This window comes from Marmota flaviventris, chromosome 8 (assembly GCF_047511675.1).
Source record: "Marmota flaviventris isolate mMarFla1 chromosome 8, mMarFla1.hap1, whole genome shotgun sequence".
NCBI lineage: Eukaryota > Metazoa > Chordata > Mammalia > Rodentia > Sciuridae > Marmota > Marmota flaviventris.
In genome coordinates, this window is record NC_092505.1 from 94,905,518 (window position 1) to 94,920,633 (window position 15,116).

Below are 15,116 nucleotides of genomic sequence, written 5' to 3' on the forward strand. Positions count from 1 at the left end.
GTGATCAATTGTTTTCGAAAAATATTTGCTTAAAGTACTTATGCAAAGTATGTAGGCTGAACTTAAGTATACTTCCATGTTACTAATTAATTAGCTATTTTTCATTGAGAGCTTTTGGAGTTTTTATTATCTAAAATACCAACCATTTTTGTTTATCACTGTAGGTGCCAAGTATCAATCTATACACTATTGAATTAACACATGGGGAATTTAAATGGCAAGTTAAGAGGAAATTCAAGCACTTTCAAGAATTTCACAGAGAGCTGCTGAAGTATAAAGCCTTTATCCGAATTCCCATTCCTACCAGAAGGTAACCATTTCAGAATTCAGATGAAGATATCCCAACACACAAATTGGATAGGAGTGTATTTCATTTGTTTTCTATGTCATCTAGTCCCTTGTTGGTAGATACTTTCAGTTAAATAAGCTCTTTTAAAAATAAGACATTTCATGAAATATGAGAGTTCAAAGAATTCTCTAATAAATGTTTGCATTATGTGTGTGTTTTAGACACACGTTTAGAAGACAGAACGTCAGAGGGGAGGAGCCTCGAGAGATGCCAAGTTTGCCCCGTTCATCTGGAAACATGATTCGAGAAGAACAGTTCTTTGGTAGGAGGGTAAGTGCTTTCATCCTTTTGTTGATTTTATTGGGCTTTTTATTTTTTAATTTGTTCTTTTTAGATATACATGAGAGTAGAGTGTATCTTGACATATTATACATACATGGTCTTCTGTTGTTTTGAACATAGTTTTGCAGCATCGTAGAAAGGTGGCACTTAATGAGAGGTGAAGGGGTCCAGCTGCAGTTTCTTTTACCTGCTGGCCTCTAGCCCTTGCAAGGTCGAGCTTCTCTGGAACCAGTTAGGCATCCCCATCCTCCCAAGCCATCCAGAGTGTGTATTAGCACTGAAGAGTGTTGGTAGCTATGCTGTGAAGAGGTGTCCTCCTCCTAGTATCTCCCTAAACTTGTTGTGAATTGAAGATTGAGCGTATTATGTTGGATTTTGAGATCTACTCTCTTAAAATCATTTATTTCCATACATTTGCTCCTATATGTTAGTTTATTTTAAATATTAAATATGAAAAGTTGCATTGCTCTGCTCTAGGTGGGGCAGTTAGCGTTTAGGAGAGTAGGCTGAGCACAGACTCGCATGCTAGAATGGGAAACTCAAGACAAGAGACATGTTTGCCACCCTGCTATGGTTGGTACTGCAAGGGGTGGGGGACTTGTATTTTTTATTAGGATGTTAATCGGTAATTTGTTCATTTCTGTGCATTCTGTTTTATAATCTGAAAATTTTTATGCTTCAGAGGGAATATTTTATTTTTTCTTTTGTAGTTATCTTGTTTAAAATCTTTTTAGGGGTCTGGACTAAATATTTTCCAAGATAACCTAGACATATAAAATTACCCAGTTTCTGGTTATTGTGTGCACATGTATGAACCCAACTAAAAGTGATTATACCTATTAACCCTCAGTGATTCAGCAAAAAGGTTCTGGCTTATGTGTCAAGGTCAATATACTTGATATATGTTACTCCAATTCGCCAAGTCTATAAACCTCCGCTTTCCCCGTACACACACATTTTAGCATATTTGAAAAATCAATGTTAGAAAGTCTTTCTTTTAACATTTTCCTTCCTTTTTACTTGAAAAATATTTAAAAATTATGATGAATCTACCGGTAAATTAAATGCTGGAATTGAAAAGACACAGGTGTTTTGGTAAAATCAACAAATGACTTGAAATTACCTACCATGAACAAATCCTGTTCTAATAGCTATTAAAAACATATACAGCTCAGGTCTTGTTAGCAATTTATAAAAGACCTATGCATGTGGAATATTAAATAGCAAGAAGAGATTTAAATAATAATTGAAGAAAAACAATAGAAATAATACCTTAATGCTATTCAGGGTTCCTTGCCCAGTGATAATATTAGCAAATATTTAAATAACTTACAGAGGTTAAGATGAAATGATGATTTTGTCATTATCACTATTTAAATTTTTCTATGGCTATATGAATTCTTATCTAAAATATTTGCATTACAGAAACAACTAGAGGATTACCTGACAAAGATACTAAAAATGCCCATGTATAGAAATTATCATGCCACAGTAAGTACTCTTCAGTGATTTAAATTTTGAAGTAATTCAAAAGAGTAAATTGTGAGCTGAATTTTGGGTGACTTTTTTAACATAGTGCTTGCATCCATATTTACATTTTTCCTTGAATTAAAGCAAATTAATGAATACAAAATTGATTTGACAGCCGGGAGTCAGTTTATGGTGATAATGAAGCTATATTTAAAATATTGAATAGAACTTAATATGTCTCTAACAACAGACTTAATGAGCCTGAGTGCTACTGCAGACTGGATTATCTAGAAATCAACCCTGTTCTCCCCTCTGGCTTCTTCTGCCAAAAGTCCTTTTGAGTTCCAGAGAAAAAACTTTAAGCAGTAAGTGATGAAAACAGCTAAGCAGAGTTGAATACCCAAGACTTTCTGGAGCATATTTGGATGGCCATCTGATTGGCCTGTCTTTTCAAGTGAAAGTGAGAAGCTTGAGAAAGCCAGACTCTTCTTAAGGAAGAGCTCTCAAGAAAAGAGAAGAGGGTGGTGGGGATCGGAGGCACCCCAGAGATTGATCTTGGGAGTCAGGCAGCTGGCAAGCAGGAAGAAGCAGGTTTACAGTGCCGGCATACAACCAGCTCTGCCATCTTAGGGGGCCTTGAGGATAGAGCAATTTTAAAAGATTAGTTTTCAGTTATCCAGAGGTCTGGATAACTGAGAATGTCTGGGTGTAGACTGTATTGCTGTAGGGTCAATGCATGGTGCAGAACATAAAGAGTAGTGCACTTGTGACTTGGACTCTAGTTTAGTGAATACCATCACATAAATCCGTAAATGAAAGAGGGTATATTTAGGAGAGGAATAGAGAGCGCTTGGCTCTGCTGAGTTTCTCAGGGGTGGGAGGTGCCCTTTTGCTCCTGCCTGCATATTCCTGGGAAGCTGGTCCAAAGATGCGCAAGAACAACTGCTTCCCTTACACATAGCTGGCCCAGAGCCAGCCTGCTGCTCATCTCCTGCAGCAGCTCACACAGGGATATTTGATGGACTTGAGGGAACTTCTATGTCTTCCTGGAGAAGCATTTTCTCAAGAAAGTCAGCAGTTTGGGGTTCCATCAGAGGATCTCCAGAGCAGGGTGATAGAAGGGGTCAGGTTCTTTCTAGGATTTAGAATCATGTAAGGTTGAAATAACATCACAGGTAAGGGTACTCTGCTACTGAAAACATTGCCCTCTGTTGCAGTCTGTGAAATCAGATGTGCTGTTTTCTTTAATGCAGTGTTCATTTAAATTACTTTTTCATTCATAAAAATTTTTTCAAAGTTAGTCTATATTGTGTTTAGAAATCCCAGGGTACCTTATAAATATTTCCTTTGGAGAAGAAAATCTAGTTAGTAACTTGCTAAATATATTATCCCCATCAGAAGTGAGGGTATCTCATCTTACTAAGATTATTCCCTCCAACAGCTGAATTCTCCAAAATGATTCAAGCATTAGATACAATTTGATATACATTAATTCTCTAACCTTATTTCCCTTTCATATTAAATTTAATATGGTCTAAAGACTAGATTCCCAGGTCTCTACATCACATTCATAAAATTAGATTGGTATCTGTGTGTTTCCCTTGGTAATTATGAGAAATTTTAAAAAGCTCATCTGCAAAAAGCATACTACAAGTCATTTTATATATGCACATATAATAAGTTTATACTTATTATACAAAATGAGCCTATTTAAAGTTAATTCAGGTCCTTAAACTAATAGCATCATGGATCAAAATCAAGGAACTAGATAGGATACATCCTCATTAACTCTAGAATGGTCCAGATCTATATTTGGAATCTATGCTTTTGACAAATAATTTGGGTGATTCTTATCTGGAGAGTTTGAGAGCTAGACTAAAATGCTATGGCCAACTTTAAAATGTCTTGGTAAAGTTGAACTACTTTACAAAGTGGAGAAAGATTATTGTGGGATTTGTGTAATAGGATTTACCAGAAAGAACTGTGTTTAGGCTTCAAAGCAGTGACTGTTCAGTTTTCTCAAATGGATTTTGAAATTAGACATGGAGAGTTTTTTTTCTTTTTCCTTTTATTAAGTCATTGATTGGGTAGGCACTCAGACAACTAACTCTTCCAGGATTATGAAGACTTTCTTTGTTTTTATTTCCTTTTTCCCTCCTTATAGTTGGGACAAACAGGACATCCTAGTGTTCTAGCTGATTCTGCATCACAGTTCCATCAGAGATTATTGGTAATTCAGTCAGTTTCCTGAATGTAAAGTGGGCACACCTGTATTTTACTTTCTTACTTGACATAAATTTGTGAAAGAAGCAGCACTACGTACCTGAGTTGTACAATAACAAGAACTCATGTAAGAATTCCTCTTGTGTTCTGAAACTGAGTCAGTGCCCACTAACTGGGCACTTTAAATAGTTACTGGAAAATGCTTATCTTCCAGGGAATTGAAAGGAAGAGGAATAAGGAACAATAAATTTATTTATTTTTCTTACCTAAGATTAAAATCTATGTGTGGAACAAAATGCACTGTTTTCTAGAGAAGTCCCTAAACTGATAGGATCTTATCTTAATCCTAACTTGAAGTAAATCATTTCACTTCTGTAACTCAGATGCCTTATCTCCAACATGGTGATTAGTTTGCAATCTTGCTTGGAACCTCCCACAGATCAATAGTATTGAGTTCACCTCCCTCCTTCATAGGATGAATAACTTTAACTTGAATGGAAGAATAGGTAGGGAATAAGATGCACACAGGTTATCCATTTCAACAGAGAAGAACTGTACTGAATCAAATGCCTGCAGTTTCAGATTAAGGGAGGTGCTTTCTTTCTCCTGATGGAATCTCAGAAGGATGCAGACCTTAGTCCAGCCTTAGCATTCCTACGTTGATGAGATGTCTCCTTAGTACCCTGTACCTCTGTTAACTGTTTTATTTGGAAAACAGCCATCCCTGGAGTACCTGGGCTTCCCCTTCTCCATCACCAGAGGATTGCCTTTCCCAACCCTCTCATCTTCCTGTGTCTGAGAATTTCCCATTTGGCCACACACTTAAATTTTTGGCTACCTGAGGAATGGAAGGGGTCTCTGAAAGTCATCATCCCCTTATCCTTCAAAGATAGATGGAAAGGACAGGGTGATTGCCAGGTTATTTCTAGGGCCTGTATTATCCTTAGGTTTGGTTGCTTGCCTCTTGGCACGAAAATTCCTGCAGCACGTTTCTCTAACCTTTCAAGTATCCAATTGGTAAGTCACATTGGAATTTTCAACCTATTGCCAAGAACATTATTTAATTGAATTTTTCACAACTCCTTCTCCAAAACAAAAACAAAAAGATACCGATTGGTACTTTGCACAGTAAATCCCATGGAATATTGTTAGGTTCAAATGATCTTTAAATTCTTATACCTGAGAATCATATGCCCAAATGGAGAATGGAATTCTTATCACTAAAGATGCCCTGAGGGGTTTGCACAACATAATCTTTGTAAAATTGCACATTTTGTTCATTTGGTTTCCCTAGAAATTGGTGATAACACATTTACTTTCAATTTGAAAAATCTTTATTTGACCATTATTGCCAATAGTTTTTTCTTTTCTCTATAATAGTGCTGATTTCTCTTTGAAATCTCCCTTTAGTCAAACTTTAATAAGCCATTAAGATAAATTAAATTTCGTAGTAATGTACAATTAAAATTTTCATATTTTTGTTTAGATGAAATTCCTCACATTTAACAATTTTGTTATGTTCTAAAGTTATGAATTATTTTCAGAGATTATTTCTGTTGTCAATTATTAAATGATAAGAGCTATGTAAATAAGAATATCTAGAAATTAGACAAGTGGTTTCCTTGATTTTTGTCTTTAGTTCTTATTCTTCCATTCAGTTCTAAGTGCATAAGTTAGTTTACACATCTATAGTAGTTTCTTCAAATATAAAATAGGATTGGCATCATCCTAGAGATAAAATGAGAAGTTATGTCTTAGGGTCTTAAAATATTTTGTATTCTATGGTTGACAGTCTGAATGTCATTTCTAATAACCACATAGGTTACTACATTTTCCAATTAGAAAGTATTTTCACAAATCAGATAAAAAATGTATGGTGCTGAATCACTGGGTTTTATATAAGAAATGAAATTTAAAGACTTTGGCTTTTAAAATTCTTATTTAAAAAGTATTATGTGAAGATATGTTTAACTTTGTGATTTTTAAAAGTTACTTAAATGCTTTTAATTTGTCTTTACAACTTATGCATAGATTTATTGAATTTTCATTAAACTCTGAACATATTTTTCAGTTGTCATCTAATATCTGTATACTGTGAAAAAAATCAATAACTAAGTCTGATAGGTAAATCCTTTTTAATTTTAAAAATGTACTTTCTTCAAATAACCCAAGAAAAGAAAGAAATACAAACATTTAATTGAATCTCACAAGAATTTACCATTCTAAAATATTTGTAATTTTTTCTTATAATATTAATATTAAGCATTTCCAAACAGATATAAACTATGTATTTCATTTGGTAAATCCCAGTTACAAACCTAGATCAAGTGCCACTTCCTCTGTGATATCACATTAGACAGGTGTGCTCTTCCCTCCCCCTATTCTGTAACTTTATAACTGCTTTCATGTGAAACCTGCCTGGTTCTTCCCACAGAACTTTGTTCCATGTCTAATCTCCCTTCTCTGTACTTCCTGATTGATGCTGGGAGAATATTTTTTTCTGTGGAAGCTGTTATTGGCATGGTTTAAGGACCACTGGCAGATCTAGACTTACTGTTGGCTGCTTAAAAAGAACAAATCTGCAAATTGGGAATATCACTATTTCTAACTTTGGTTGTTTCAAGGATTACTGTAAAACCCCTGCACATGTTAAGCATGACATACTATCAATTTGGTTTTCACTCTCTGTGTCTATGTTTGTATGTAGCTCTCACCCAGCTAGAATATGCAAAGTACTTAATTTGAGCAAGATAAAGGTTGAATGACATTTTGCTTTTGCAGTTTAGTTTTGAGGATGATGAATTTGGTCTCACTTGGTACCAATTCTATCCTTTGTTAATTATGGATGTTAGACAATTTACCTAAACCAGGGGTTGGCTAACTAGAACCCATGGGCCAAATAGAGCCCACTGCCTGTTTTTCTATGTTCTGTGAGCTAATAATAGAATTTTGTGTTTTAAGTGGTTGAAAAAATTTAAAGAATAAAACTTTGTGACATGTGAAGTTATATTTTATAATTACATAAAAAAGTTTTATTCAACACAGCCACACACGTTTATTTATGTGTGACTTATACCTGCTTTCCTACTACCATGGCAGAGTTGAGCAGTTGCAACAGAGACTTTATGGCCCTCAAAGCCCAAAATATTTACTGTCTGATTCTTTGCAAAAAACCTTAGCTTACCCCTGCTCATTTTCCTCTTCTGTGCAATGGGAAAATAGTAACTACCTTCAGAGGGGTTTGAGGTAACGTGTGAAAACTGCCAAACACAATGCCAACACATAATAAGTCTGCAGTACATGTTAGGTGTGGCTGTTGTTATTACAACATTTATAGGTTTTAATCTATTAATTTCTACAATAAAGATGGTCCTCAAATTCTCTTCCTTTTTGACTCATCAAAAATAATTCTTCCTGTTAGGCCTGATGTTCCCTAACTTCTCTGCAACATGCCATGCCATGATTTCCTCTTACTCTTCTTCACCTCGTTCACTAAGGACAGCTGTGCATCCTGTTGCCTTCCTGCTCCTTCTGTTCTCTTCCCCTTCATCCCTCACTTCCTCCTGTTCCTGCATCTGGCCCCACCTCACTGCCTTCACATGTTCTTTTATTATTGGGTGAACCCTATGCCACAGAACCTTCTCCTCCAACAACAAAAATGAACACAGAGCAATATTGGAAGTGAAGTCCCTTTCCTTGGCCTTCTTGAGCATTTGGTCTCCACATCGTCTTTCACGGTTGTGTTTTAGCTATGTGCTTCTAATCAGTGCTTTCTCAGGGCAATACCATCATTATCCATCTCTCTAGTCTTTAGAGTGTACCAAACAGCATTTGCCCATAGCGGTACCCAATAATGTGTTTTTGTAAACAGAAATGAATTTCCTTCCTTCCTTCCTTCCTTCCTTTCTCCCTTGCCATCCCTCCTTCTTTCTCCTTCCCCCGTTCTTTAACTTTCTAAAGTGTATTTTTTTTTCACTTCTTTCCAGACAGAATTCCTTGACATAAGCCAGCTGTCTTTCATCCGCGATTTGGGACCAAAGGGCCTGTGAGTTCCAGCATTGGATGCTTAGAGAGAAGTGTGAAAAGCTGATGTGCAGTGACATTCATTGTGGCAGCAGTGATGGAGTGCCCCTGGGTTTACCGCCAGCTTGTTTCCCCAGTAGACTAAGACCAACTGAGGGGACCTGCTGTATGAAGCAGAGCATCTCCTTTAGTAGATGATGGTAGCAATGGCTCTACCATCTTCCTAATATGGTGACAGCTCTGCTTCCTCCTAACCCAGCATTGGGAGTGTTCAGTACCCACAGCAAGGGTGGTCTGTGGGAGAAGGCACTCAAACAGACAAAAAAGGTCCTTTTCCAATCACTTACAAAAGTTGACAGTCACTCATGTTGATGGCTATTGAAAAATCATTATTCTCCTTCACAATATTAGCTCTTGGTCATATAAAGTGCTTAAGTTTTAATTCTGGTTAGAAGCCCTGTCAGTCATTGTTTCAAAATTGTTTTTGTTTTTTAGACATTGTTATTGCTCCTCTTGTCACTTTTTTTTGGTATTGAGAATCAAAGCCAGGGCCTTGAGCATGCTAGGCAAGCACTCTACCTCTGAGCTACCTCCCCAGCCCCTCTTGTCACATCTTTCAAAATCAAGATAAGACCAACTTCCAAAACTAGTGGCTTTGTTCTACTTCCTTTGGCGTGGCTCCGTTGTTAGAACTGTGAGTGGAGGGACACAGAAGTGTGCTGGAATCTGGGTGAACACCCTTCCCCATGCCAAGTCTCAGCAGTGGGACCAAGAAGAAATGCTTGGAGTCTTTTTTAGGTTGTCATAGTGACTGGAGGGAACATGTAGCATTGAGAGCCAGGAGCCAGCAAGCCTAATCTTCTGCACTGTGCACAACAGAGCTGCACGGCCCCACATGCAAAAGAGGTGTATGTGACTGGGGTGCTTTCAAAACTAGCTGCTGGAGTACCCAGCCTTATCAGTGTGACACTTAGCACGCTGAGGGTGAAGGAGGAAAGAGTGGGGAAGAAAATCATGTGAGGAATGAGACCATTTATTTAGTCCCAAGTTGGGAAGCTGAACAAGCCAGGTTTGAAGATGGTGGATTAATTTGATGTCTCTTTCAGAGAAGGTATGATCATGAAGCGATCTGGGGGACACAGAATACCAGGTTTGAATTGCTGTGGTCAGGGAAGAGCCTGCTACCGATGGTCAAAAAGGTAGGACTGATGAGTTTTGTGTGTATGTTTATTTTAAAAAACTGGGTGTTTGGGGAGTATTTATATACTCCTTTATATAAATCCTTTTAAAGTCATGGCAGAACAAATTTTATTATATTTTAAAATTCAAATTCCAGCATCCATTTCAAAAATCCTATTCAAGATTAGACTAATAGGCAGAGTATATAAATTTTATGCCTAAAATCCCAGTGGAGGGGCTGGGAGTGTAGCTCAGTGGTAGAGCATCATGTACCTGGCATGCCTGACGCCCTGGGTTCAATTGCCAGCACCCCAAAACATTTAATTAAAAGGCAAGGAAATCCAATTAATATAAGACTCCAAAACTGGTCCGCCAAAGAAGAGGTATAAATGGTCAAAATAAGTATCTGAAAAGAAGCTCGGCCATCTCTAGTAATTAGAGAAATGTATATCCAATCCACAATAAAATACAATGCTCTAATGAAAAAAAGATGGATCATAACAAATGACAATGAAGATGTAGAGAAATTGGGACCCTTAAACATGGCTGATGGAAATGTGAAACAGTGCAGTACTTTGCAAAGTTCTTCACGTTGCTAAATGTAGAGTTACCGTATGTCTATGTGCATACTCAAAATATCTATAAGTAACATGGGGACCTACCTCCAACCATATTTATTTAAAACAACACCAACAGAAAATATCATTAAGTTGGGCTTTTACTTTCTGAGCTTTGAAAGGATGGAAAAAATTATAAGGATTACAAGGAAAGATTACACTGAATAAAATAGAAACTTTTTGTTATAAAAAACATTTTTACTAAAATAAAGAGGGAAATAATACACTGGCAAAAGAATTTGCTTTCAAATAAACTCTCCTGGATAAGCTTTCCCAGCCCACTGTGGTCCCATGCAGATTCCTTGTGACCACTTACTGGCAGTGTTGTGCTTTGGTAATCCAGGTGCTATATGGTCAGCGGCTATATGGTTACCATAGTGTTGCATGCGGGCTTGGGCGTTAAGCACTGATGATTCTTTGCCCCCAAACTCTGGGCTCCAGAACCCTCCTGCCTGTGTGCAGAGTGAACTGTAAGTGCAAGCAGCTCCCTCGATTGCTCCTGACTCCTATCAGTTCTCCACCCTCAGTTGAGATGATTGTCTGCTGCCCTATGCTGTCTTCCAGAGCTGCCAGGCAGGCTCAGAGCCTGATTGCCCATGATAAATTGTATGACAACACACCTTGCAGGCTCCCTTCCTGGCTGGTCTGCCTGTCCTACCCTATTGGTGCTTCCTCGTGCCACCTCCCTCATAAGCTACTCTACACATATCCTTAGAGCTCACTTCTCAGGCTAACCAACTAAGGCAACTACTTAAGGAATAGAAGGCCTTGGTCAGCTTCATGCAGTCACTTATGGAGGGCCTCGTGTATACCAGGTTGTGTTCTAGCTACTGTGGAACCAAGGTGCTGCCCTCATGGGGCTCTGTGTGAGGGAAAAGTAGGCAGTGATGACGTCAATGAGCCAAGTAAGTGATTTAAATTTAGTTGGCCATAGAGATAATGGGATAGTGAGGGTTTTGGGGATTAGAATGGGTGGCTTTAGCTGCTGGAGTCAAGGAAAGGCTCCCGAGGAGTTGAATTTGAGTTATGACCTTTATGAGAAGCAGCAGCCACCAGATAGGGAGAGATTTTGTTATCTATAAGAAATGTGGGTGCCCCACCCTCCTTTTTTTAACTTTAGATTAAATCATGTTTCAACCAGGACAATCTAAAAAAGATATGATCCTCTCTGGAATGAAATGTGTCATCATTTTAAATTGTGTAAATCTTTCTGTGAAGATTAAAGCCTTGGTTCCATATTAATATTTCCTGAGCCATATTCGAGGGATTTAAAATATCAGACATCATATATGGATGATAAAGAGTAGCTGACAAAATTAGTTTGAAAAGTTTCTCACAGTAGAAGTCTATTTTATTGGTGTCTAAAGCAGGGGAGTTACTTTTAAAGGTAACATTCATTTTTAACTTTTTAATTATTTTCTTATGTATCCACAGAAAGCATTTGGGATCACTTTTTTTTTTGTACTAGATATTCAACTCAGAGGTTCTTAACCACTGAGCCACATCCCAAGCCCCCCTTTTTTTTAAACATATATTTTATGTAGAGACAGGGTCTCACTGAGTTGCTTAGAGACTCCTAAATTGCTGAGGCTGGCTTTGAACTCATGATCCTCCTGCCTCAGCCTCCCAAGCCTTTGGGATTACAGGTGTGTACCACAGTGCCTGGCTGGATCACTTTCTTAATTATTCTATAGCAACAAACCAAAATAAAGCAAACAAGGCAGTTAAACTTTCAATCAGATCTCAAAATGACCATATCTCAGGGACAAGAAAAAAAAAACAAAACAAGAGCAACAGAGAAAGCATTTTTTTCCTCCACAGTATGAAACATCTTATCATAGAGCTCATTTATTGAGCAAATTCTCTGTACCTTATAGTAGATTCCATATTAAATTTCTCATCTCAAATTATGTCTCAAGAGATGTATAGATGTTAAAAAATGAATTTAACATTTACACTGGTAGACTGTAAACTATACCAAGAATTAATATTTTAGACAGTGACAATATTTAAATGGTCTTATTCATTCTCTGGGAAATGTTCATGCAACCACTATTTAGTTAGGATGGTTGTCTTGCCTGAAGACTTCTTGATGCACATTCTTCTATTAAAGAAAAAAAAATCTATTGACAAGAAAGAAAGGAAAAAGGGAGAAAGGAAGGAAGGAAGGAAGAGAAATCAGAGGAGTTTCAATGAAGAACATAATTAAGAACTTTAAATAAAGGCAATTTACCCCATCTGATGACCGTTGAGAATAACTCATCATTGTCAAAACAGAAACCACTGGCATTCGGTTTTCAAAATCCAGCTGTCAGTGCTCCACAGTTCCATATCTCCAGGCTACCTCAACTTGGAGGAGCAGGGGAGGCACTGCTTATACAGGATGCCACTCACCCACTGGAGTTGAGCAGGGCCCTAGCAAAACACAGCCATCTCATTTCTGTTGTTAAACAGGGCTGTGTCTGTGCAGGGTCTCTGTGAATTAGAGAAAACTGCCCCATTCCTGCAGGAAGACACAGCCTGCACCTGCACCTCTAAGCAGGGCACACCCACACAGTGGCACCTGGTGACCTGTCCCTGCAGGTGTGTTTTGTAGCCCTTGACCCTGGTGGTTATGCCACAAGCTTATACCCTTGAGAGATTTTCTCAGATTTGTTTTTGACTGTTAATGGCTGGAGCTTGTGGCATCTGGATGTGGACCACCCCACTGTCATGCCACACTGCTGTCCCTGGTGTGGTATTCTGGCTGGAGTTGGCTCGGATGTCAATTAGATACCCTTGACTTTCAGGCAGGCAAAGACACAAGTCTGGGACATTTGATGTTCTCAGATCATCAGCTGTGGTTTCCAAAGCCTGTGACTCCTTCCTGGTCAGCCACATAGCATGCCAGTGCCAGACAGCTGGGCCTGTGTCACGTGTCTGCACTCTAGCTTGCATCACAAGCCAAACACAAGGAGGAGCTTTCACAAATATGTTCGCTCTTCTACTCTCTTAGCCTTAACCAGATTTTATCAGCAGGCAGCTACGCGTCTGATCTCAGTCCTTTCAGAATCCCTGAGTCACCTTCGATATCAGGGCCTTGGCGTTTACATTTCTTCTAAAATGGATAAGGGCTGCACTTGCTGAAAATCGTTCTGGAGAATATGACCCTTAAATTGGTTGTCTTATGTTAGGTTCCCTCAGTGAGAAACACTCAAAGTTTGGGTGAGACTCCTTTATTTTTTCAGTTTATTCATTCAACAGGAAAAACCAGGAAGCTCAGATCCACTTTCGTGTGCCACCTCTCTGCTATATGAGCCGACCTCCCTCGATGTGGCCTTTGCCTGCTTTCCCCATTTTTTCCTTACACGTGGCTGCCTCTTCCCTCTGCATGGGGGCGGGGTGCACCTGGACCCTCTTTGGGATGTTACTGTTGGGACCCTTCCAGGCCTCACGCAGACACCAGCTCTTCACAGCCAGGCAGAAGACTCCTCCTCTTTGAACTCATCCCTTTTGCTTCTCCCTTCTAGTCCCTGTCCTACTTGGCTTAGAATGATCACAGTTTGTAGCCCCCACGAGCCTATTAAGGTCCTCGGAGAACACTCGTCCATGTCTTGATTTATCTTGGTGCTGTTTCCCCATCTACCCTTATTCTCAGCTTACACCTTACTTTTCCATTGTGAAGCTGTTCAATATATATTGAATTGAATGGAAATACTTTTGAGAAATGCCCCTGTCCCATGGAGTAGTAAATTTAATAAAATTTACTACGAAGCTAATTCACCAATTAACAAATAAGAGTGATAGCTTACACTTAAAAAAAAGTTTTACTTTATGAATCAGTAGAGTCTCATCTACAGTTTTTAGAGTACCTAAAAAACTACATTTTTATCTACAGTTTTTAGAGTATCTCATACTTAAGACTCGTCATAATAATTTATGCTTTTTGTTTCAGTCATTCGACACAATTTTGAAGTTCTTGTTCCCTTCATACAGGTGGTTAATAGTGAAAGACTCCTTCCTGCTGTATATGAAGCCAGACAGCGGAGCTATTGCCTTCGTCCTGCTGGTAGATAAAGAATTCAGAATCAAGGTGGGGAAGAAAGAGACAGAAACAAAATATGGACTTCGAATTGATAATCTTTCAAGGTAGAAAGTTCAAAAATTTAAAAAAAAATTTTAAAAACTCTCAGAAGCCAAATTTTTCTCTCAAAAAAATGTAAAAAACAAAAATTTTATAAAATGTGTTATTTAGAACTCATCCTCAATGTGAAGTAAATGAAATGATTTTTTTCTTCATATGAACTTTATTAAATTTTTTATTTGTTCTAATTAGTTATACATGATAGTAGAATGTATTTTGACATATTATACATAAATGAAGTATATTTTCTCATTCTTCTGGTTATATATAATGTAGAATTACAATGGTGTGTAATCACATATGCACATAGGATAGTAACATCTGATTCATTCTACTGTCTTTCCTATTCCCATCCCCCCTTCCTTCCCTTCATCTAATCTGAGTATTTCTACTCTTCCCTCCCCTCCCCTTATCATTCATGTAAGAGTCAGAATAAGTGATGCTAGGGGTAGATATATGCCTATTTTATCAAAATTTACTTCTAAGCTAATTCACCAATTACCAAATAAGAGTGATAGCTTACACTTAAAAAAAAAAGTTTTACTGTATGAATCACTATAGTTAGTAAAACATGTAAAAAGGGATTTCATTCATAGAAATTCTGTTTACAGTTTTTAAGAAAAGATAACTTGAAAAAATACTTCAGTTATGTACTTATTATAGATTGTTATTAGTGAGTACATGTGTGCAGATATGTGTGTTTCTTTCTGGAAGATCGTAATTATACCCTGTATGTGTGATTGACACGCAGATATACGTATGTATGTGCATATACATGATTATTTGTACATATGCACACACATATACCCACCTGCCTCTGTATAGTTCACCCTCATGAGTATCAATATAT

General features: G+C 37.8%; 1 protein-coding gene across 5 annotated transcripts in view; it reads left to right on the forward strand.

Moving 5' to 3' along the window:
* Positions 1 to 15,116, forward strand: part of Pld1 (phospholipase D1) — a 206,053-nt gene that overhangs the window by 87,180 nt on the left and 103,757 nt on the right. For all 5 annotated transcript variants that reach the window (XM_027942201.2, XM_071615476.1, XM_071615475.1 and 2 more), the window contains 6 exons: positions 165 to 310; positions 511 to 619; positions 2,057 to 2,122; positions 8,311 to 8,369; positions 9,454 to 9,546; positions 14,119 to 14,271. In XM_027942201.2, coding sequence (XP_027798002.2) covers positions 165 to 310; positions 511 to 619; positions 2,057 to 2,122; positions 8,311 to 8,369; positions 9,454 to 9,546; positions 14,119 to 14,271 — 626 coding nt within the window. The remainder of the gene's footprint in view (positions 1 to 164; positions 311 to 510; positions 620 to 2,056; positions 2,123 to 8,310; positions 8,370 to 9,453; positions 9,547 to 14,118; positions 14,272 to 15,116) is intronic.